At 29.8% G+C, this 26282-nt stretch overlaps 2 protein-coding genes across 5 annotated transcripts in view; both read left to right on the plus strand.

Moving 5' to 3' along the window:
* Positions 1-26282, plus strand: part of LOC126741286 (probable G-protein coupled receptor No18) — a 510980-nt gene that overhangs the window by 167931 nt on the left and 316767 nt on the right. The gene's annotated exons all lie outside the window — the stretch shown is intronic.
* Positions 22760-26275, plus strand: LOC126741415 (uncharacterized). The gene is made up of 2 exons (XM_050447819.1): positions 22760-24719; positions 26079-26275. The coding sequence occupies exons 1-2, from the start codon at positions 22760-22762 to the stop codon at positions 26273-26275; spliced, it is 2157 nt and encodes a 718-aa protein (XP_050303776.1).

Genomic DNA, 26282 nt, shown 5'->3' on the forward strand with positions numbered 1-26282 from the left:
ATTATCTATGTGTTTTTTACCAAAAGAAAAACTTATTTAAATAATAATTTGTATGCATATATGCATACAATAAAAAAAAACTCTAAAAATTATATAAGTTACTATCTATCAAATGTTTATTGGAAAATGGCTTATGGTAACCAACATGACTTATCACTACTTCAGACAGCTTTAAGACTCTCGAAACCTCGTCTGTATACCCTAAAAAGAAAAAGTGTTATATTAAATATACTAGTTTGTTTAATATCTGAGTGAACATTTACTAGGTAGTATATCCAAATGATCTTAAATCTACTAAATTGTGATTATGTAAAATTATTTTATTATAATATTATAAAATTGCACAAAAAGTATGTTACAGTTTAGTAAAGTCTTAGTGGAACCTATTCACTTTGTATACTCAAATTTTGAGCATAAATTAAATAAATACGATAAGCTTATTATAACGAAAATATATATACGCATCTTAGTCCAGCACAAAGATACCATGTCACATAATTCCATATCCAACAACTTAACTCAAATTTAAAAAAAATATTTTTTTTTAAATACTGTAAAAACTACGATAATATTCTCATAATAAATAAGTCTTTTAAATATTAAAATTATCATAGTGTCTATTTAAGTTATGCATTTAGATTCTCATGTATTTTTTCTAAATGTGCAACGAGTGAGCTAATGGTTAAAGCTAAAATTACACAGATATTCCAGGTGGTTTTTTAATTTTAAAAGTGATAAGGGTGAAAATGTTCGCGCAAGCAGACTATTTACGGCGAAAGTTCTTAGTTTAATTAAGTTCTTAATTTTATTTAAAAGTGACAGCAGTATTTTATAAACCTTTTATTAGGTTTTTTAATAAAATCGTAAGATAGTCCATTTAAGTTTTGCAGATAATTCTTGAAGAATTCACGGTAAATATTTATTTAAATTACTGAACTTTTGTAGTAATATGAATAAGACTGATGGTTGTCAGTTGTATTCAATAACGAAGTCTTGACTTTAGTAACGTAACTCAAACTACCCTTAGTACGAACCAAAATATGAGTTTTTATATTAGTTCGCAGATATATAACGTTCAACTGATCATCAAGATAAATTAAGGAAAAGCGTTGGTAAGAATAATCCTTCCTGACATTATCATTACCTTTTTGCTACAATCGTCTAATTTCTTATTATTTGTCTAATGTTTAACTAACTATAAAAGTTTCCATAAAAAGACAAGACGTAAAGCCAAAATTCGATAGGAATAGCATCTCCCATTATCGTTCTTGAATTTTAAGAGTAATTGGGGCTAAAATAATTGCGCAAATAATTTTTAGTTTTATCGCCCAATAGTCTTACTCAAATTTGGATCTGATTTAGTCTACATTTAGTATGAAAGCCGCATCAGTATTTTTCATAGCTTCTAAATAACTTTGAAATAAATTTGTAATTTTATTCATCAAGTTATGCATCCAGTTGTTAAAGCATTCCAATGGATATGGGAATATAAAAAGTAATTTAAATTAAAAATAGCATGAAGGTTTTGGTATTTTACAGATACGTTACTCAAATTGTATACTCCAAAAAGTTTTGACATAAAATATTTCTCGAAGCTTTGTATGTATGCCCTAAAACGTAAATTTGTTAAAAAACTGTTATAATGGTAAATTTAATATATGTATATCCTACTTAAATATTTAGCATGCAGAATATTCAAATTAACGTTAATCTGATAAACTATGACATTGACTAAAGTCTTAGGTAGAATGCATTTTTCTGTTGTCCAATTGTACATTTAGGTTTTCAAGTATAACTTAAATGGATATGATAAATTTTTTAGAATAATAACAAAATACATATACGTATCTCCATTCTCCATGTTAAAGATACTGCATCAAATAATTCCAAATACAACTTAATATAAATTAAAGAAATTTGTTCCTTTTAAAGCGATATAATAAAATAGGTTCCTTTTATATAATAAAATTGTCATAGTATCCATTTAAATTATGCATTTAAAATCTCATGCATAGTCTAAATGAGCGACGAGTAAGTTTATAGCTTAAAGCTAAAATTTTAAGCTGAAATTATACTGCCTATACTTATTACCCTTCATTATCTCACCATATGGGATTATTATTTCAATTCAGAGATCGCATCGCTGAGCAAAGTAATGGTATGCGTATTTTTTTATCGACCTTTAACACGACTGGAACCTTTGGATATTTTTAATTGGGACTATTTAAATAATTTTGACTCTTTCATTAATACTCCAGGTGCTTTTAAATTAAATTTAGATCTACTAGTACCGCCAGGTACTCGACTGTATCCCAGTAGCTCGATGCATCTTTGAGAGAAATCAAGAAGAGATTTGTTTTTTTTAAACAAGCTAATTAACAATACCCCAATTTGGTATCAGTACTGTCCGCATATATCGTTATAAATACCGAGCGCAAATTAAGGCCAAGAAATTATATAAAAAGCAAATATGGAGATATAATATTGCATAGAAATACCATCTCGCAGAATGGTTTTTAACTTTTAAAGTAATTAGGGTCAAACACTATGTGTTTGCGCTTGTGGACATTTAATATTAACCCCGAAAGTTCTTAGTATTTCATATAAGTTTTAAACAAATTTATTTTAAAATTGTTACCTTATCCATTTAAGTTATGCATCCAGATCTCAAAGCGATACTTAGTGTTAAGGGATACGATTAATAGTTATTTACATTAAAAATACCATTAACTATTTAAATCTCAATAAAGATGATTTGACGTCAGTTATATAACTCAAACTATTGTCAATTGAACCAAAATTGATTTTTGATTTTAATTGAGTTCAGGTCGCCAAGGTCATCAGATATATGGTGTTAAATTGCTACTCATATAATTCCTTTGAATTTTAATTATATCTTTAAGATAAATCAAGGAAGAATCTTGGAAAAACTGATCCTTTCCAACATAATTAATACCTATATATAAGTAAAGAAGTAGGATATACTTCCAGCAGAGTTAAAAGTTAAGGCAAAATGAAAATATACAGTATTCTCCACTTGTTTATTCTAAGTGTATTTCTGTATTCTTTTGTAAAAGACCAGAAACTAGCCTAAAACTCGTAACATGTTTCAGACACAGTAGTGTTCATCATCACGGAGACAGAGAGCTTGGGTTTGAGTCAAAAGTAACAACAAAACATTGTTATGTCAGAGTGACATAGAAAGAGAAAACAAAGACACGTTCATCAACCCATACACCAATTCATTAGTCTTGGGAGAAAATTTTTATTTCAATTGGATTAAAATAGATGAATACAAATCATGGCATAAAAGGAGATCCTATGTCAATTTATTAAGAAAATTTTCAGGCCTTTTTCTTATATATCTTGACATTTTTGAAAGCATATTTAATTTTTAAAAAAGTGAATCAAAATAGGGCGATTTGTTTTTTTGCTCTTAATAATTTTTTTCTATAATCGTATAAATCTTTAGCATCTTTGTGATATTTAACTATAATAATTTCCATAAAAAGCCAAAAAGTGAAGGCAAAACTGCCTAGAAATATCATCTCTATCATCGTTCCTAAATTTTAAAAATAATTAGGGTTATAGTATCTGTACAACTGGACTTTTAGTAGTAACACCGAATTCGTAGTCAAATTTAATTATTAATTAATCCACATTTATTCTAAAGGTTACCTCAGTATTTTTTATATATTTAAATTATCCATTTAAGTTATGCATCCGGTTTTTGAAGTGTTCGAAGGGATACTATTAATAACTATTTAAATTTAGAATACCATAAACTTTCTGGTATTTTTCAGGTAAGTAACAAATTAATTTTACTCAAGACTATTTTAATTGAGCTTAGGTCGCCAGGGGTGTCAGAGAGCATCTGCGGTCATAATTAATAAAGAAAAAAGCCAATATTTTTAAACATTTTTATTGGACTACTTCAGGGTTTTAGAAGATATTTGTAGGGAATATTCTTCGAAATATCATGCTTTTCGTTTTATAAAAATATCCCAATTAAATTTTTAAGTTTTAAACTTTTTAATATTGGTAATTTTTTTTGGGAATTACAGTCAGTAGGGTGAATATAAGGTAAATTCCTGCCTCTAAATGCCTGGAATAATAAAACTACTTAGCCACCTGAAATAAACAAACTCTATGAGGCTTAACTGCCTGAAATTCGAAATAAAAATCATGGAAATTATTTTATTCCAGGCATTTGTGCCGTTAGTTTATTGCATGAAATAAAAATGTAATTTCTTTCCAGGTTTTCAGATAATTGAGCTAAATATCTGGGTCAATTGACTGGAATAATAAATCTATTAAACTATTTGAAATTTAAAAACTCCCTGATGGCTTACCTGCCTGAAATTCCAAACAAAAAATATGGTTAGTTTTTTTATTTCACACAGTTGTGCCCTTGGTTCATTGCCTGGAATAATAAACCCAATTAACCACATGGAATTAAAAAAAAATAGAAAACAAAAAAAGTGGCAAATTGAGGCTATATAGTATCTACGAGATCTGAATCTATCCTCAAGAACAATAAAGGAAAAACCCTGGGAGACATAAACCTATCCGACATAATCATCAGCCGATTGCTCTTGATGATTTTATGTACAATCGTATAAACTTGTATCGTCTACCTAATGTTTACCTATAACAATTTCCATATAAAGTAAAGACGTTAACCCAAAATTGCATAGAAGTACATGATTTCTAAACTTTAAACTAAATTAGATTTAAAATGTCTGCGTAAGTTGAATTTTTGGTATTAATGCCAGAAGTTCTTAGTCAAATTTAAGTCTAAATTACTCCAAAATGCATTTAAGTTATGCATCCATTTTTTAAAGCTTTCCTATAAATACGATTAATAATTATTTAAATTAAAAATACCAGAAGCTATTCATGTATTAATAACGATGTTTTGACGTCAGCTACATAACTCAAAGTGGGTATTCAGATTATTGAATCAAACCACCAATACCATTGGACTTTATGTCACCAATAGTATCACTGGTCAAATACGTAATTTGTTTATTAGCAGATATATAACCCTCAGAATAAATTAAAGGAAACCATATAATAAATATCCTTTTATAGTCATTATTCCTATGCTCATAATGATTTTATCTACATTCGTATAAACTTTCTCATCGTCTATCTAATGTCTAACTATAATAATTGCCATAAAAGCCCGGCTTTTAGCGTTCTACTATCATAAAGTTCTGTGCCATTCGACACATATAAGTGAGTTAAGCGTTTCAGAGAAAACCCTTTTAGTTCCGCCCAGGTTCCAGACATTGTATGTGAAATTAAATTATAAGGTATTTTAGTTGACCTTTTGTTATCAAATTTTAATTTATCACTTGTCCCTTTGGAGGTCAAAAAAAGGAATTATGTGGGATTAGCTTTGATGAGAACTCAGTAAACTTTTTTTTTCAATATATTTAAATAGTGACACGGGAATCCGGAAATTTCTGATGGTCTATCTAATACGTTTCCTTAATGTGCTTTTCGCGTGACTAGGAAATTTAAAAAGGATTTATAAGGGGTTAGTTTAAATTATGGCTTAGGGTATGTTGCTCTATTCAGAACTTGAACACATATTATTTATATGTCCTTCGCTTGTCAGTTAAATTATTATATATTGGCTAAAAAAATATATCTATAACTGTGTTTTAACAACAATAAATAAAAAGTTACAACCTTTTAATATTTTAAAACCCGATTTACCATTTGTTTGCTTTAAATTTACAATTAAAACACGCGCATACAAGCTATTTATTGTATTTGGGGCTTTATACGTTTACCTTTTGGCAATAAAGAATAAACGAGTAAACGCAAATAAAGTAAAATTTTATGATTTTGGGATTAATGCTGATAGATTAACAATTACATATATGGATATAAATTCAGTTGTTATTTTTTTTTTAATTATAAAATTGCACCAAAAATAAAAGTTTGTCCTTCCGTCACACCTTTGATCTTTGAGGCTACTTAGAAACTTACTACCTATTTATCATTTAAGTATTAAACCTGGTTTTTTATATGAATATTAATTTTCGGAAAATTAAATAGCAGATATGTTGTGTAGGTTAGTTTCTATAATAGTAGAATCATAGACATAGATTTCTGCCTGTGTAACAAATAAAACATGTAAAAAACTATTTACAAAACAAAAATTTTCTATTATGTTTAACAATAATAAAAGCTCTTTTAGAATAAAATTTAAATTAAATAATATTCTCTATAAAATTGGGCGTCATGTCAATTTAAGTTACTCTTAAAAAACTGAATTAATAATTATAATATTTTATTATTAAATTTTACATTTTATAGGTATATTTTACAAGGTCAATCAAAATCAATAAATTGTTCTAATTTATTGTTATAGAGTAGGGCAATTTTTTATAATCCTTAGTATTTTAATTAAAATTAAAATATAATTTTGTCTATTCGAGGTTTTAGTTCCTTATAGTTTATTATTTTAATTTATTTTCTTGATATCTTTTAGTCACTACTACTTGACTTTTTTTTCTCAAATTTAGTCCTAAGAATGACTTTATAATTACATTAAAATGTCAATAAAATATATCTTTTAATAATGCCTTTGATTTTTTTATCCATAAACTAGTATTTGATTTATTGAATATCTAATGAATAATAATACGAATACAACTGTGAGATAATCCTTAAGACCGTAAAGCAATCTTTTGATTTTTAGTCTAATAATTGTATTATTGTTTATAATCAATTAAATATACCTATAAAAAAAGCATAATTTAGTAATATAAAACAAAAAGTTCAATGAGTAACACAATTAAAACTCTCTATTTATAATTGGTTTATTGCGACGACGCGACATTTAGTTGTAGACTAGTAGAGCTAAAATGAATGAATTAATTGACAACCGTTGTCATTTTAGTTATGCAGGAAAATGATTAAATAAAATAAAATAAATACACACAACTAAATTTATATGGAATCACCTGGTATTAATTCGAAATATTCGTTTTTTTTTGTTACAAAAGATGAAAAAGTACATGTGTTTACTAATCAGAACAGGTAGCTAAATAAAATAATAAATAACATTTATCCTGGCAGTGTCGATTTTACTGTTTCGCTTACAAGTCGAATTTATAATTTCTATATTTTCGCAGATTTAAATAAATATGCTGTATCTGGGGTTATCGGACAAAAGAGGAATTATTGCTTTAGCAAACCAAAGTATGGCACAAAGGCAGATCGCAATTATCAATGGAGATGGCACATGGGGTTTACATACAAGGATCCTGCAACTGGGAACATTAAATAAAAGATCAAGGAGTGGAAAAGTCACAATAGAAGGACAGAAACTCAATATCTCATTTAGAGCTTCCAATGCACCTTTGACAAAGTATTAAAGTATCTGTCGCAGCAATCAAAAGACCGTTAAGAGTTAACGAAAATTAAGTTGACCATTGAAATTCGCGTTAAAGGCATAAAAATTGAACTACTAAAAATTGAAATTTTTTTCTATTTTCTTATGAAATCAGAATCGATCTTCGATCTGATGACTAGTGAATTCACATTTTACGAGGTAGAAGCAAACAAGTTAGACTCGTGGACGTGCTGCCAAACCGAATTACCAAATACGTACTATATACGTATAACTCAAACCCTAATAATAATGAATGAATAAACCCTAATAATATGAAATTTTTCAAATTTATTTCTATTTCTCGATATTACTGTGAGACTCTATATAAGTTTGATTGTGTTTATATTAAGACTAAATGCATTAGGGTATTTATTGGTTAATATATTTAAACAAATGGTTTTAACAAATAAATAAATAAGATAAGGTCTAGCCCAAGAATGATTAATAATAAGACAGAATTGTTCTTAATGCATTTAATAATGGTTTTACTTGATGTTTATAATAATTATATTTATTTGATTTTATTTAGATCCTAACAAAATCCGACATTTTATTTAACTTATGACTTAAAATCGATCTACTGATATCTATCGTAAGAAAAAATGTAAAAAGAAAGAAATTATAAAAATATTCTTATTTTAAATCCTTTTTTTTTTAATCGTAATTCGCTAATTTCATGATAAAATCACGAACCGGTAAAAAAAAATTAAAACACATTTCCATAAAAAATACTCTAAAAGGTACCCTTTATAGTTGCTTAAGTTCTAACGATTCTAAAAAGAATTTGGAATTCAAAAAAATTATTAGAAAAATGTAATTTTTAAAATTCGAAAAATCTGTAACTCTAAATTACAAAAAAATATATAGGAGTGTGATTTGTGAGCTAAAACTCAATAAAAGGGAGATAACTGTATATCTGTACATTTAAATTATTATGGAAATGCAAATACGATAATTATTTTTACAGTTTCTGTATAATTTTGCTTGTATTTAGTAGTTTAAGTTTATTTAAAGTTCTTCTTAGATTTAGTTTGCTATCTTAGCCTATAGTTTTTGTAGTTCAACTTATTTGAGGGCACCATTTAGGCCCCAATTATATATTATTATATAATTATTTTTTTTTAAATACATGTATTTTAAATTTCCTAGTATTTGTACACTTGCTTGATTTTCACTGTCAGTATTCTCTTGAAATTATTTGTCTCTATCGGCAAACACAAAAAAGAAAATAAAAGAAAAAAAAAAACAATTTAAAATTTTTCCATAGGTCTTAAAAACGATCGCATTTTATGGAAATTCATTCAGTTTTAATTGATTAGTTAGTTTTTCCTTTAGAAACAATTAAAAAACAGTCAACGGGAGTTAGACTAGACTTTTTGACGTTGTCAATAAAAGCGTGTTCCTAAATTTCGTTACAGAACATATAAAAATAACTAACCTAATTTATTATTATAATATTAAATACAGTGAGCACCATAATTTAAACTCTCTATTTATATTTGATGCCTTTCGACGACATTTACAATTATTTTGTTTTACTTTATAAAAGTGTCCTAATATTAATACAGTTTTATTTTTTAACTTTTTTCTGTTTTGCTATTAAATCCAGTACAAAAAAAATATTATATGAAATTCGTAATCATGCTTATTTTAGTTATGCAGCAATATAATTTAATTAAAAAAATTATATTAAATTTCCTTGGCTATACTCATTTAAGTATTTATATGTTAATATATTAGATTCTATAATTAAATATATAACATAACACTAAGATCAGCTCAAAAATTATAAATAATTATACAGAATTGCTTTTATTATGCTTATTACTAATTTTAGTTGATGTGTATAGTACATAGGTTTTAAATTACATATATTTTAATACTTTTTTCTAAGATTAAAATTACTTTAATTAAAATCTTTCATAACCTGGAATTTGAATTCATCTATATAGTAAAATCAATTAGCGTAATTGAAACGTAAAAAACAAATTAAGAAAATCCCATCGTACCTTGCTACTTTTGTAATTTCTACGCTAAGTGTTTCTAGAAAAAAAAACAAATTTTTGTGATATATGCCTGGACGTATTCCAAAAAATGAAAAACTTTAACGTTGGAAGAGGATTATGAAAAAACTAATATCTTATCTTTAAAATTCCAATTATTATATTCCTAAATATTTAAACCAATATAAATATTTAAAAAAGTGTACCTTTTGTAGTTCCGTAAGTTCTGATAAATCTGCGAAAAATTTGAAATTTGAAAAATTTTTTAAAATATTTAATTTTGAAATTTTCAAAAATCTGTAACTCCTAGTTATAAATAAATATACAATTCTGTGATTTAATAGTGGATAAATTTAATAAAAAGGCAAGTACGTTTTTTGAAAGAATCCTCGAACACTTGCATTTTATTTTTGAATCGGGCATTAAATGTAAATATGCAGGGTATCGCAAAAAAGTGGGGCAGAAATTTCTTTTTGTGAATTAAACTTCTTGTATATTTCTGCATTTTGAAAAGCCTGGATATGTTTCATGTATAAGGTCTTATGCCTATCTTTAATTATTCACGAATTACGTTTAAATAATAGTTATAACACTTTATTGCAACATAAATTAATAAACTACATTCTATATTTTTAAAATGTATTTTATCAAATACCATCAAATACCACCATTAACAGCTCTTTAGGCCTCCAAATAATCGTGCTGTACATTTTCAACTGTGTCTGGAGAAATATTTGTAATTACATTACAAATATAATCTTTAAAGAAATCAAGCATGTGTGGCAAAGATAACTTTGTACACTTCATTTTTGACATAAGTCTAAAAAAAGTAGTCTAATATATTTAGGTTGGGTGACCTAGATGGCCACTTTATTGACACGTCTACCTATCAACCGGTTTTGAAAAATATTATCTTAGAATCTTCTAACAATTGCAGCATCTTTGGGAGATGCACTATCCTGTTAAAATCATTACGCTTTATTTGGCATATCAAGGTTATTTTCACAGTATCAGCAGTGCTGTCATCAAGTCGTTTACTTATGAGTCATAATAACGTGAATCCGTCAAAATTCGGTCAACGAATGGTGGTTCTATTGCTCTGTTATAAATTATCACTTCCCATATCACTTTTCATATTTCTTAGAATAAATTTTCCTAATCCAGTGTATACTTTTGGGTACCCAATACTTAAAATTATGCCTATTTACTTGTCGATTCTAATAAAAAGTTGCCTCGTCTAAAACATATATGTTTTAATTGTCTTACTATTCTAGAGTTATTACCAGCTCTTTCGATTATTAGTAAAATTTTTTTTCTGTGATTTGGATCAAGTCCTAGTTGCTCCTAAAGTAATTGAATTTTATAAAAATGCCACTTTTCCTTCTTTAATAATTTACTACACTCGCTCTATAAAGCCTGATATCCAAATCGAGTTGAATACTTAAGAGGTTCAAAACCAGGACATCTAGCTTTTAATTTTTTCTGTTTTTCTAAGAGCCTTAACAGTTTTCGCCTCTTTCCACTTAGCCTCAATTCTACTGCATATAGGTTGACGTAGAAGTTCTTTATACAAATATTTATTGTTAAACATAACTCGAACATCGTTTTATGTTCTAGTTTTTTATCATGGACAAGCATAGTAAATATTTCATTTTTCCGACTCTCAGTTAGGCGTAGTGTAAAAAATGTTAATTAGCAATAGTTACAAGTACAAGCTGAAACTTTAAGGTAATTGACATTTATTCGAAGACTATGTCAAATATTCACAGAGGTGTAGGTAATTGCAGTGACTGATTATAAATGGTTATAACTAGTTTAAGATGCTGTTAATGGTGGCCACTTCCAGGCTGAATATTAATTAAAATAGATTCTAATCTATGGAAAATCTAAAATATGAAGTATTTTTTTGAGTTTACTTGTGAAAAGTTTTTAGTATGTTAATTATTAATAAAAAATTTGCAATTCGTTATTACATATATGCAAATTCCTATCGGCTTCAATTCCTGGGTTTCACTTTAGTACTAGAGCACAAACATTTTTATATCTTATTTATCTTACCTTTTCTCTATATTCTATATATTTTTATTGAGAGAAATGTGTTAAGTCACAATTTTGTTTAAAATTCATCAAAATTCCTAAACATTTATTTGCATTATAAATAAAGAATCATTATTGAAGTTCGATTTATTGAGATACTGGACTAGGTACTTTCCTTTTTACGGATTTTGCATAATATATTTAAAAAAATAATAAGCATTCACAGTAAAACAGTCCCTAATCTTTTGATTTTTTACCTAATTATCAACTGTGTAAATGTAAAAGTTGTGTTTTAGATAAAAGAAATGTTTTTTAAAATTAAAAAAGATATCCATTTAAATTATGCATAAGAATATGTAGTTTTCTTACATGAATATATACTTATCGGCACGAAAAACGAAGAACTTAATATTTTATATGTAATTTCTTGTTATTTTTTTCTAAAACGTTATATGATGTCACATTGTTCTAATAACTTAAACGCAAAATAATATATTTTAATAATTTTAACAACACTGAAAAATTTATTAAAAAAATTGTTGCCATACTACGAAAACGCAGAAATTATTAGTTTACTATAGAAACCTTAAATTATTAAAAAATTAAACCATAAATTGCGGAGGTACATTTTTCCTATCGAATATTGCCTTTACGTGCCCGATTAATTGCATTCTTGTTGGCAGACCTAAAATTAAGCGACGAATGCTTTCTTAAGGAATAATGTCCTATTCCTATAAAAGCGCGTATTGTAATTTATTTAAAGTTAAAGAAGCAGCAAGACAACTTCATAGTCTTCGTACAAATATGTCCCAAACATCTTCAATTGGATTTGCATCTGAATTTAACTTAATTTGGATTTGCTTACTCTAAAACAGGACTGGCTACATGGTTTAAGTATACATGAGTAATTCTCCTTGGGTCTGGCATGATTATGCATTAGAATAAAATTATTTTTAATGAAATCAACATAGGGATTGGCAAAATCTTGCAAAATTTCATGAATGTACCTAATAGTAGCTAAAAGGCCTGTTTGAATGACGTATAACTCTGTGCAAGCCTTTAGAAAAATTTAATTTTACACCATAAGTAAACCTCCTTGGTGGTCTATTCTTGGACTAAAGGAACATTCTACAAAACATTCTTCTGGTCGTCGCCATGCCATTTCACGACCATTTCGGAAACCGTAAGCTTTCCGACTCGACTTATCAGTAAACAAAAGGCATCCCCGTTAATTCTTACCCAAGTGTTTATTGCAATTCTTATCCAACCCTCAGTTTGCTTACATGGTATTCCGGACTTGATGTAGTCGATTTCAAATTCCTACAGCTTTAGCCTAAAGATCTCGGAGACGATATTAAACTATAAAACCGATCATATATTGTGCGCAATGATATTTGATACGGGTAAGACATTTTTAGTTCATATCAGCTTAGCAGAACTTTTAAACGACTTGCTGAACAATAAACTTAAAGTTACATCTAATTCTAACTTTTATTCGTCTACCATTCCAACTACTAGTCTGGGGCTTGAGACTAATCAGATATTCTTTATTCAAAAGTTCACAGTGACAAGCAGCCGTTAGACCCTCAACTGCTGCGTTCGACACGAAATGATGGTGTTCGATTTGTAACTATAGATTCGTAAGGCCGTCGGCGGTCGCACACCCCTATAATAAATAGCCTGCCGATTCTGCACCACAAATAATGATTTGAACCGGCCAGACGTAGCTTTTGTGGCTTGTTGACCAATTGAATATTGCCCCGACAACATCCGTACGAAATTGCGTAGCCGAGTGAGTTAATGATTGATGGTGGTGAACGGGTTATTGGACTATATACCTGCACCTTTTTTTGGGTTTTGTAAAATACATTTTGGGAAAAATCAGTTTCTACTGCGAAAAAGTCTGGCTTAAAAACTGCATTGCAGATAAAAGAGATTTCTATATAAAAAAAGAAAATCATGTCCATTTAAGTTATGCATAAATGTGGTTTTCTTAAAAGATTTGTACGACAATATATGAATATGTGAAATTACGCAGGTGAGTGAGTAATTAATTTATGATCCTCATTAAAGCATTACTTACTCTGCAGGTTTTAGCTATTGTAAATCAATTTAGAAAAAAATTATAAGTAAGAAATACATTTTTATTATATTGGTTACTTGGGATCAGTTTAATTAACAAAAACCATACAGTAATTGTTATCTGTAATTAGTTCAAAAAATTTCCTCACAGGATATGAGAACCTTTTATTAACCTTTGTCCCTTTGTGAAAGAAAAAAATAACAATCTTGCAATAAATAATAATATATACTAATATACTAAACTTTCCTGTGCCAATTTAGAAAATATGTTAAGCTTATTAAAGTGATAATTTGTTAATAAAAACTCCTAAACTATCTTCCAAAAAAAATATCTCAATATCCATTTAGATTATGCAGAAATTGGCCCATGATTATTTAATACTTAAAGTTTATCTATCTATGGTATGATTAATATTATAAAAATAGTTAGTATAAACTCTCCTATAACGGTATAACCGAGATACTTTAAAATTCTATTAAACCTTCAAAATATTGGAGCGTTTTCCCATAGAAATTGTCGTCGTAAAATTTGTGGACCATTGTTCCCCCTTTTGTGATTTTAATAGCACATAGCCATTACGGTTTACTATACAATACCTTATTTTATACCAACCACGGTCGACTTTTGTGCTGTAGCTTCCCATTTTCTTAGATTGCTTTTCCTTTGCACTTACCATGAGTACGTGGAATAGGATACGGGTGGTTTTATTTAAATGAATAAATTTCAAAAAAATTAATGGCAATCCATGCAATTAATACTCATGCAACATTTATAAAACCACTTTAAATTAGCCAGTATGTTTCTTTATTACCACATAAAATATTAATATTATTTCACGAATAATTTTATATACGGCTGTTTTATTAATATTGTTAAGGCTTTTAGAAAATATCATTAGTTTTTATTAGTCTTAAGGGAAAAGACCGGGCTCAGTGTATGAATTTGCAACGTAAATCTTTACGATTAGACTAACAAGGTGAAATGTATGATTTTAGTTTTTCTAGTAAAGCTATGCAGTTGTATGATGAGCAGCAATTTGCTTAAAGTTAAAATTTATACTATACATAAATAAATATTAAAAAAGGTGAGAAATTAACTTTTAGCCGTAAATCATATTTTTATAGTTCGAGAACCTTCCTTCTATCTAGATCTATCCTTTTTTTTTGGTTATCGAACCAGTAGTCTTCTTCCTCTGCTTCTTTTTCCCTGCATATTATCCTGCAACAATAAATATTTTTCTCCCCTTATCACGTGGTCCAGATATTGCAGCTTCCTTATCTTTATTTTATGCAATATTTCCTTTTCCCTTCGCATTTTCCTTAGTACCTCTTTATTTGTTACTCATTTATATTTTTGATAATATTTTGATTTATATTGTTGACCACTTATATTTTCCTTTAACGTCCAGGATTCTATTCCATGTAGTAACACGAAGAAAATTTAGCATCTCAGTATTCTAACTCTAAGTTGTAAGATATGAACTTTACTGCATAATTTATTATTCTGTTAAATATGCTTATGGCTTGGCCAACTCGTGATTTAATTTTTTCGGTATTCTTATTATCTTCATTGACCCTGGATCTTAAGTATTTATATTTTCTGTATTTGTTATGGTCATAAGTTTGGTCTATTTCATATTTAAGGTAAGTCTGCTCTCCTTGCTGCTTGTCACTACTTGATCAACCAAGCTCTATAAATCCTCTCTTATTATGGCAACAAGTATGGTGTTGTCTGCATACTGGATATTGTTTACAAGTATTCTATTAAATCCTTAATGACATTGTTGTTTTCTCCGGTGCTTTCTTAATGATTTCTTTTAAATAAAAATTTGATAACAGCGACGATAGTGCACATGTATTTTTTATGATTTTGAGAGTTTTATGTTCACTTTGTTATTAGCCATTTAATTGTAGTATAAACTATTTATAATTGTAATATCTTTTATATCTATATTTTTGTTTTTAAGCAATTCAATAAGTTGATTATGGCGAACATCAAATGCTCTGTTGTAGTCGAAAAAAAACAGATAAATTCAGACAGAAAAGAACAGAAAACGTCGATTGGTTCATATCTATGCATAGTAAGTGTAAACACATTAAACGCAATTAAGGCTTCTCTTAGTTTAATTACAATTTTAAAATTGTCTGATGTATGGTCTTTATTTTGGCATGTCTATACATTAATATATCGCTTTGGTTTCGTCTTTTTATTCCAGGAAAGTTTTTAATTTTTTATGAAGGTTAGGTTAAATATATCCATTGTAAATCTAATGTCAATTTTTTAATTAAACAAAGATCAAGTGTAATGCTGTTATTGCTATTATTTTTTTTTTAAATCACTAAATTTGCATATAAATGGTTAATTTACATAAAAGCGCATCGCCCCCAATTAAGTAATGCTTTTAAAGTAAATGCATTTCATTTAAGTAATGCATTAACTTCTTTATGCATAAGTCTCTAAGCAACATGAATAATAATTCTAATAAAAATTGTATTTTGTACTCTCAGGGCATATAATATCTAAGTCTTGTTTACTCTAGATCCACAATAAAGTCGTGCATTTTCAATTTATAAATATCGCAAACGCAAAAATAGAAATAAGAAGCGAAATCCAATAACAGTAAGGCGAAATTGGGTCCGGTGTATTGTGGGAGTGCTATTCCAGTGCCTTATTGTCAAGAGTCATGTAATATGAAGTCGTTATATATTTATTATTGGAATTTTCAGGGAATCAACTACTTTTATTGTGGGCTTTTCAGTAATCCGGCTAACTTAATGATTATAATATATAGAGAGCCAAGTTTTATGTATGATAGAGGAAGGTCGTAAAAAAACACTTTAGTTCCTACGAAACTTTTATAATAAAATTTAGTATGATATATTTTATCGACTTTAATATGAAAGCAAGAGAGTTTGCTGTAAATTCGCACTTTTCTATATAATTGTAGGAAAGGGAGCAGATGTTTAGAATTCAACACGTGGTATAGATTAAAAATTAGATAACGAGCTTACTGCTGAACTCTGCTTGTTTCCAAATAAGCAAGTAACTTTCATGTTTGCCATTTATGCTTAAGTTAATAAAAATACCTTTTTAGATTTATATTGTAAAAAGTAAGTGAGAGCAGTTGGAATATTGCAGTACGGCTTATGCAAGTACCAAAATCTGGAAGTTTTAAGATCAATATTGATTGGATCTAAATAAGTAGAATTTAAAAATAGACATATTTAGGCAGAGACATATTTAGATTGCTTTTGCTCTTGAGATGATTATATCGAACATCGATATTATTATACTGTATTTTAAGTTCGTAAGAAAACATTTTCATTGATTTTTAGTTATTACTATTATTATTTTTTTAACAGCTTTGTCTGCAACAGTTTCGATATAAAAGAGTGTATCCCAAACCATTTTAATGTGAAGCGTACTAAAAGATAACTGATTTTTAGATTTTGTAGACCAACATGAATGACTGGGACCTACAAGTGGTAATTATATTAAGTTCCCTCACAAAGTTGTCTTTCATTCTCCCTATAGATCCGACTATTATTATGACTATCTTCGAATTTCAATTCTCGATATTTGTCGCGCTTCTCGCAGCCTCCTTGATAGTAATATTATTGGCTTCTGCTGTTGCAAAGAAGTTGAGAAATAACTTCTTCTAAAGACGGCGTCTATCACTCGCCATAGATTTTATTTCTTGTAGGACGTATGAAAGGACGCGTTGTACCTTCTTTACTTTTCGATTTATAGATCTTTTTATTTAAGCTTCTTTTTTTGTTTACATTACTTTGCTTTCCTATATTTGACCTAGTCGGGTTTAATAGCTTTTGTTTCTTTTTCTGAGTTTTTGACTACTGGATATGGTTCGTGTTTGTATCACTTGCTTTTTACTTTGGTATTGTCGAGTTTATACCGGGTGACATAGAAAAAAGGGAACACTTAATACCTTTTTTACTTTTCAAGATAAACAAATAAAATTTGGTGTATCGATAGAATAGTTATAAGAGCATCTTATCGGCCATATCCGCATAGATCGGCCGATAGTTTTCCGGTTTATTACGGTTCCCCTTTTTAAAAATAGGTATTATTTTGGCTGATTTTAGTATTTCTGGAAAAGTGTTATTTTGGAGACAGCGGTTTATTAGTTTGGTCAGAGCACCAATTATCAAATTTTTTATTGATTTGATAAGCTTAACATTTAAGCCAAAGTTATCGCGACTTGCTTTATTTATTAAATTTGTTATTATATCCCTGACCTCTATAAAAGATACAGGTGAGAAGGAGAATGAATACTTCCCGAAGCATTCAGACATGGCAAAATCTGTACCGGATCGCTCTGTGAAATAGGAATGCTTGCGACAGTGTTATGAGCAATATTTGAAAAAAAAATGTTAAATTCATCGGCAGTTATGTTACAATTAATGTTTTCTTTTAATTTAAAAATGCCCAAATTAGATTTAATAACCTGCCAGAGTGCTTTCGATGTAGTTTCAGATTAATTAATAAAGTGATCATTAGCCTTGATCTTTGCTTACTGTATGGCTGATCTGTAAATTATTCTGAACTTTTTAAGTTCTCTGTTAGCAGCTGGAGAATTATATTGTCGAGAAATCTCACTTAAGAGATGTAGATAGTCCCGCATTGACTTAAGGTCAGCATCAAACCAGGCCATACCGCAAGTTTGATCAGATCCAATTTTATATGTTGGTTTCTGGAAAAGACTGAATATAGGCCTCCTCCAAATTTTTCATAAATTCCCTGAAACACTCACCAACATCCAACACAAAATTCCAGTCACACGAAGAGACTCTACGTTACAGACACTCACCCTACTATTGATATTGGCACTGATGGGTAGGTGGATTTCCTGACCAAGATGATTAGATATTCGAGACAAAAAATCCATCCCAAAGTTAATAAAAATATTGTCGAGACAAGTGCCAGACCTTGGTTTGCTAATAATGTATATTGTATTATCTCACTGAATGATCGGCAAAGTCTACATATTCCGTCAATGCCAGTTTTCAAGATTTTTGTTATCAAATAGTTTGTTGCTGGAGCCGGGTCTTGACAACCTAAATCGCTTTCTTAATTTGATATGTAATTTAAATAACAACTCCATTTCTGACTCTGATTGACAATTTCTTTGTATGCTTTTTTTGCTATTTGACCGTGTAAAAGTTTGGATTTTCATTGTGGTATTAGCCTTTCTGTTTTATCTCCTTGACTCCTGGAACCTGAATCAAATAATCTTGACTGATTATTTGATTCAGGTTCCTTCGTGTTTGAGTCTTTAATAGGAGTTATTATCTGTTGTTGACTCTATACTCTAGGTATACCATACCTAGGTCTTCAGATCTTTCACTTTCAGCTTTAGTTACTTTAGGATTCTCACTTTGGTAATGTTATAGTTGATTTCATGACCTTTTATGCCTTTACCTCTTTTTCGTCTTAAGATATATAGCTTGTCGATGTCTGATCGTAGGTTAGTGATCCATGAATTGTTTGTTGTCAAAAGCTATCTTGTTTGCAGCCAATTCAGGTCCTATATACTTAGTCCTAGGTATTATAAAATTTCCTAAAAACACTTTGTTTCTTTATACTACTTGGACCACTGTGTATTCTCTAATTCTGCATGTTTTTATTGCAATTTCTTGTTTATGTCTGAATACAGTTTTTTTATTTTAATTTTTTTTTATAGTTTTTGTTAATCAGATCCCGTTGCATTGACTATTTTAAATGTAATAGATCTTTTTTTAATCTGCCTATTTACCTATAAATCATTATCTTGTAGTTCATCGTTTATTAAAAAATTCTGGTTTTCGGGACTGGATTATGAAATGGGTTTACTTTTTGTTGTGCCACCAATGCTGTGCCGTACATCAATATATTTATAGATGTTATATGACTCTTATTATTATAAATATGATTATTATTATAAAATTAGAATTTTCAAAAAGTTTACACTTACAATTTTTGAAAAAATAATTAAGCATACTATATAATAATAATAAAGACGTTTATTAATCCTTAAGAATATACAAATACAATTATCAGCGAAAACAGCTACATTTATTAAAAATCAAATTTTAGCAGCCTGGTAAATATAATATTAACCTATAAACAATATAAGTCACAACCTTAATGTATAGGTGTAACACAAGTTTATAAATCTAAAAATATATCTAATAAATCTAATAAATCTAAAAATACATAAATAATAAAATTTGTATAAAAGTAACAACTTAACCAAACTCTTAAGCTACTTAATAGTTAATTTACTCTTACCAATAACTTAAAAATATAAAGTTGTACAGGCGTAACACTTCAATATTAAGACAAAGCAGTTATAAGCCTTTCCTTGTATTATATTTATAAATGGCGAGAGGTCCGGTATATGTTTATTCTATACACAGGTTGCGATATTATAGGAACAGCTACGTGTAAACTTTTTTTTGTGCGATGCCGTGGGACGTAAAGAGGATTTTGATGTCTGGACTTCGTGAGTAATAGCCCTGCACTTAACTCTGTCTATTAAGTAGGGAGGGCATTTATTTTTCAAGATTCCACAGCAAAACACACTGTAATTTAACGCTCTTCTTTGAAGCATATTGAGCCAGTGCAATACCTTTAATTTGTTTGGTACCCCATGTGGTCGTCGTACTTTAATATATATCTCACACAACTACTAAAACTGTTTAGTATCACTCATTCTAATCGCAGAGCGTCTTTCTTGTTTCTATATTCAACACGTATTTTTAAAATTGGTTTATTATTGATGTGCAAATGAATGCGATTAAGAAAATTTTGTCTTAAAGTATACTTAGTAAATTACATAGCGCGTAAAGTCATTTTTGCAGTAATGTACCTGGTTTGCTCTCATACATCTTTTTATTTTATTTTTTTTTTTAATATTTTTTGGATAGCTGGATAAGGTCTACACTTTCTGGTATCTGCAGTGGGTAATTTGCAATTGAATCGGAATATTTTATTTTGTTTTATATACTGTTTATTCACATACTTAATATTTTTTGGTAATACTTTATGCTCGACAAACTTTATTTGTCCATTTTTTTTCCCGATATTTCCTTTCTGCTTCCTTGTATTTTCCTCATTCTTATCCAATTGCCCTGGTACCTACGCTAAAGTGAGAAGAATGTTAGAAAAAAGTACCTAGGAGAAAAAGGTAAACGAGCAGTAGCAAGAATTAACGCGCACGCGAGACTTGAGATACGGCTTTACGGCTTCTAATTTACTGTGCCAAGGGTTCGACCTATTTTACCCTTATTTGTGCTAAATTATGGGTAAGTCGAGCTTTGTTAATATCTAACTACTTCACATTTACCGCCCAATATAAATACTGAGGACTGAGTCAGGGTATAAAGAAAAATTGAACTAATAACTAGAATCAGCTTCCCTTATCAAATACAGTCCACTTAAAAACCATCTAATCAAGAATAAATCATTTTTGGCCTTCGAGCCCAGATTTTAGAAAATTTTGTCAGTTTTCTGCGTGCCTAACGAACAGCTCTCAGTATTTTTTTTATTTCATTTGCAAAGTGCCCACGCCTTTACATACATATATCATTTTTATATACGTAAAAATGTTTAGTAAAATAATAGCCTTTTAGTATTAATACAGTGTTACAATTTATAAAAAGCCAAAAATACGGTATACCGGAGATAAAGTTCAAGGTCAACGTGTTTTGCAGTACCTATTTTACAAATTTAGGCATATTTGGTATTTACCGGGGAAATCGATAAGTTGCTTCTATCTGCGATCGATTTTAATAAATTATTTACTTATAAAAAATTAATATACTTATGTTCCATACTATATGATTAATTTAAATTTAATATTTAGTAGAATTTAATCATTATTCAAGTTAATTCCATTTGTTCTTCGTCGGTGTTATTAGGGTGTTAATTTTTTTGTTTAAGATAATGCCTTCCGCGGAGGAAAAATTTTTGCGTTGTCAGGTGTTGCGGCAGACTGCAATTAACCAACTTAAACTTTTATTTGATACCTCTACTCGTGCTAAAACTAATGATAGTTGGCGTAATAAATTTAAAGTGACTTATAGAAATTTTTCAAAAATTTGTATGAGTTTTGAAAAACAACATAATAATATTTTATCGTTAGTAGCTTCTGATAATGCTAAAATCGAAGAAGAAAATGCTATTTGGAAAGATTTTATTGATCTTTCCCAAGATATTGAAATTACATATTACGAAATGTTTGAGCAACCACTAGAAGAGTCTTCAGTAAAGCGTGGAGCTCCCCATAACAGCACCATATTTGAAAATAATGCTCACATTAATATTTTACCTAAAATTCAACTAGTCACCTTTAAAGGTGACCTTAAACTTTTTACGACCTATCAACAAACCTTTAACTGCCTTATACATTCAAACAGGTCACTTAGTAACATAGAAAAATTTAATTATTTACTCTCTACTTTGCAAGGTCCTCCTTTAAAATTAATTGCAGATTTGCCCGTAACACATGAAAACTACCTAACAGCTTACAATACATTAATCGACAGATATAATAACATACGTTTAATGGCCACGTCTTATTGGAAAGAAATAGAAAATTGCTCTCCCTTGACATCTGAAAATTCAACCTCTTTACGAAATTTACTAGATACATTTAATAAAAATTTGTCAGCTTTAAAAAATCTAAAACTCGATACAGATAGTTGGCATTTTATTTTGTCTCATATGTTGCTGGAAAGAGTGGATTCGATTACGCGAAAGGCATTTGAATAGGCGCATGCGTCAAATAAAATTCCAACCTATGAAAGTGTTAAAACATTTGTTAGCAAACAGTGTTTAGCTTTGGAGTCAATTCCTCGAAAGGCTCGTCAAGAGTCGTCTAAAAATTACCCTGCTCATCATAGCCCTCGTAGTAATAATAATTTGAGTTCTGGTTTTAAAAGTCGATCTGCCCTGTTGATTCATTCTGATTCCACTGATATTGCAGGTTTTTGTTTTCTTTGTAAAGAAAAACATATTATTTTTAAATGCCCTTTGTTTTTACAAAAAACACCCCATGAGCGTTATGACATTATTAAAAAGCAACGCGCTTGTATTAATTGTCTTGCAACTGCTCATACTTTTGCGCAATGCACTTCGCAAAAAAGATGTCGTATTTGTTCAAAGGAACATCATTCATTATTATGTTTTGCAAATAATAATAATCTTCAAAAATTACCTGAAATGCAAAATACACATTTTAGTGATGGCTTACCTGGCCCCTCTACTAGCACTCATTCTGGAAATATTGATTCAAATATTCAAAAGGTCTCAAAGGTCGGTATGCTATTAAATAATCATGAAATTTTATTGTCAACAGTTTTAGTAAAAGTTAAAGATATTTCAGGAGATTGGCAAATAGCTCGCGGTATCCTCGATTCGGGTGCGCAAAGCTCTTTTATAACAAGATCGTTTGCCAATAAATTAGGACTCCGTAAATATCATACAAATATGAGCTTACATGGTCTTGATTCTATGAATGCCATTGCGCATGCGGGAATAAACTGTACGATTTCCTCACTTCATGATGTCGAATTTACTTTAGATACTACCTTCATTATTTTGGATAAAATTTGCGAAAATGTGCCAGCGGTTTCATACGATGAAAGCTGCTTTAATTTTATACCTAACTTATCCCTTGCAGATCCTCAATTTAATCAGTCTCACAAAGTTGATATGTTATTTGGGAATGATATATACCCTTATGTGATGAGAGAGGGTAGAATTTATTTCGGTCCTGAGCAGCCCGTGTGTCTTAACACATGTTTTGGTTGGACAATAATGGGCAGATTGGCTACGAAACCCCCGTATAATAAAATTGTCAATACCTTTTTTACATTAACCGAGAGTAACCATCTGGATTCTATTTTACAAAAATTCTGGGAAATTGAGGAGATGCCTTCTTCAAACCACATTTCTCCTGAAGAAAAGTACTGTCGCGATCATTATGCTTTTACAGTATTCCGCGAAGAAAATAGCCGTTTTGTTGTCTCAATGCCGTTTAAAGTACTTGAACCTGATTTTGGTGATTCTCGTAGTTTGGCACTAGGACGTTTTCTATCACTTGAAAGACGTTTGTTGCTAAATAAATCTAATTATTTAACATATTCTGAGGTTATGCAGGATTACCTGGATCAAGGACACATGACTCAAGTTTCATTTCCCGGTGATCTTCACTATGATTATTTTTACATTCCACATCATGCGATTTTCAAAAAGGATTCCAGTACTACACCTTTACGGGTAGTCTACGATGCAAGTAGTCATGCGGCTGGAAAACTATCACTTAATAATGCTGTTTTTACAGGTCCTAAGTTACAACAAGATTTGGGAGCCATACTTTTATCATTTCGCTTGCATAAGATTGTCTTTACCTGTGACATTAAACAAATGTATCGAATGATTAAAATACATCCCGATCAACGGCGCTATCAACGTATTTTATGGCGATTTTCTCCTTCAGATCCCATAAGGGAATATGAAATTAATGTTGTGCTTTTTGGAGTTGCTTGTTCTCCTTACTTGGCAATTCAAACTCTTCTACACTTGGCTGATGAATATTCAGATCTTCCCCTTGCTTCTGAAGCAATTAGGAAGTCTACTTTTGTTGACGACGTCACCTCAGGTAGTATGGATCTAAACGGGGCAATTTTATTAGGAAATAAATTAATCGAGTTATTGGCTAGGGGTGGTTTTGAGGTCCGAAAATGGACAAGCAATGAACCTAAATTACTTGCCAAATTGCCAGAAAGTCATATACAGACAAATGCCTTGTCTTTTGACCAAGAATCAGAAAATGTTCAAAAAATTCTAGGTCTAAAATGGAGCTCAGTAAAGGACTATTTCTTTTTTTCTTTTGATAATTCTAAAATGGATTGTTATACAAAAAGAACCATTCTCTCCGATCTTGCGAGAATGTTCGATCCTCTTGGGTTTTTAACCCCGATTACTTTTTTTGCTAAACTTGTTATCCAACATCTTTGGTCACTAGGATTACAGTGGGATGAAGCTTTACCCCTGAATGTCTGGGATAAGTGTACAAAATTTAAAGACGAGTTGTCGTTACTCCAAGATTTTCATATGCCAAGAGAAATCGATATTTCTTCTGTACAAGCCGGGCAGCTTGTAGGATTCTGTGATGCAAGTTTGCGTGGAATGTGTTGTGTAGTATACTTACGTATAATTAACTCTTCTTCATTTGTCAATATTTACTTAGTTACTGCTAAATCTAAATTAGCACCTCTTAAAAGACAAAGTACTCGCCGTTTAGAATTGTGCGCGGCCGTTCTACTTTCTAAATTGTTGAAATTTGTTTACGATAATTTACAAGATAAGGTACAAATCAATAATATTTTTGCCTTTTCGGATAGTCAAGTGACATTGAGTTGGATAAAAGGCTCTTTACATCAGTGGAAAACATTTGTTGCGAATCGAGTCGCTTACATACAAGAGAAAATTAATCCTAAATTCTGGTTTTATGTGCCCTCTGGACAAAATCCTGCTGATTGTGGTTCAAGAGGTATGTATCCCTCGGAGTTTCTAGATTTTTCTCTCTGGCATCAAGGTCCTGACTTCTTATATCAACCAATAGAAAGTTGGAATTTTCTTACAACCGATTTACTCTTAAACCTGGAGAACATTGAAACAACAACAGAAAAAACAAACTGTGACTTTGACAGTCTCTCCCTCAAAAAATTTTGTTGAATATTTATTTGAGAAATACAGTTCTTTTTCTACTATAAAAAGAATTGTGGCATACTTTTTACGTGCTATACAGGCAATGAAAGGAATAAATAATTATAAACATAAATATTTAACAAACGTTGAGTTACACAATGCAGTTTTATTTATTGCTAAATATTTTCAATGAATATACTTTAAGAAGGAAATTAATTTGCTTCAAAGTAAATCTTGCTTACCAAAACCTTTTCAAAGGTTAAATCCTTTTCTGGATGAATCAGGTATTCTACGAGTCGGTGGACGTTTGACTCACTCAGATTTATGCTTTGACCAAAAATTTCCTGTACTTTTACCTGGTGATTGCAAATTAACGAATTTACTGGTAACCTACATTCATTGTTCATACTTACATTGTAGCATTCAAACAACAATGTTTTTACTTTTACAAAATTTTTGGTTTTATCCGCTAAGCGCGTAGTCAAAAAAATTTTGTATCGATGTCAAGTTTGTTGGAAAACTAGACCAGTTTCTTTTCAACCCTTCATGGGAGATTTGCCCAAATTTTGAATTTCGCAGGCAAAACCCTTTTTACATACTGGCGTTGATTTTTGCGGACCTTTTACAATCACATTGGGAAAAATACGAGGCGCAAAAACTATGAAAGCCTATGTTTGCTTATTTATATGCTTCGCAACCAAAGCTCTCCATTTGGAGTTAGTGTCTGATATGAGTTCTGACTCATTTTTGGCAGCATTGCGGCGTTTTCTGGCTAGGCGAGGCCGCGTTACTTGCATTTACGCTGATTGTGGAACGAATTTTGTAGGTGCTAACAAGTATTTACGACAAATCTTTGCAGAATGCGTTGCTCAAGAGACTTTATCATTTCGTTTTAATCCACCTGCTAGTCCTCATATGGGAGGAATCTGGGAGTCAAACATTAAATGTGTAAAAACTCATCTTTTAAGGGTAGTAGGAATACGGATCCTTACCTACGAAGAACTGTCTACCGTCCTAACATAGGTCGAAG

The sequence above is a fragment of the Anthonomus grandis genome, chromosome 10, assembly GCF_022605725.1.
Source record: "Anthonomus grandis grandis chromosome 10, icAntGran1.3, whole genome shotgun sequence".
Classification (NCBI taxonomy): Eukaryota; Metazoa; Arthropoda; class Insecta; order Coleoptera; family Curculionidae; genus Anthonomus; species Anthonomus grandis.

Excerpts from the sequence above, each read along its gene's own strand:
- LOC126741415 (XM_050447819.1), top strand. The coding sequence starts at position 22,760 with ATGCAAAATACACATTTTAGTGATGGCTTACCTGGCCCCTCTACTAGC. Across the intron at positions 24,720-26,078 it reads TGTAGGATTCTGTGATGCAA|GTGCTAACAAGTATTTACGA; the intron begins GTTTGCGTGGAA and ends CGAATTTTGTAG.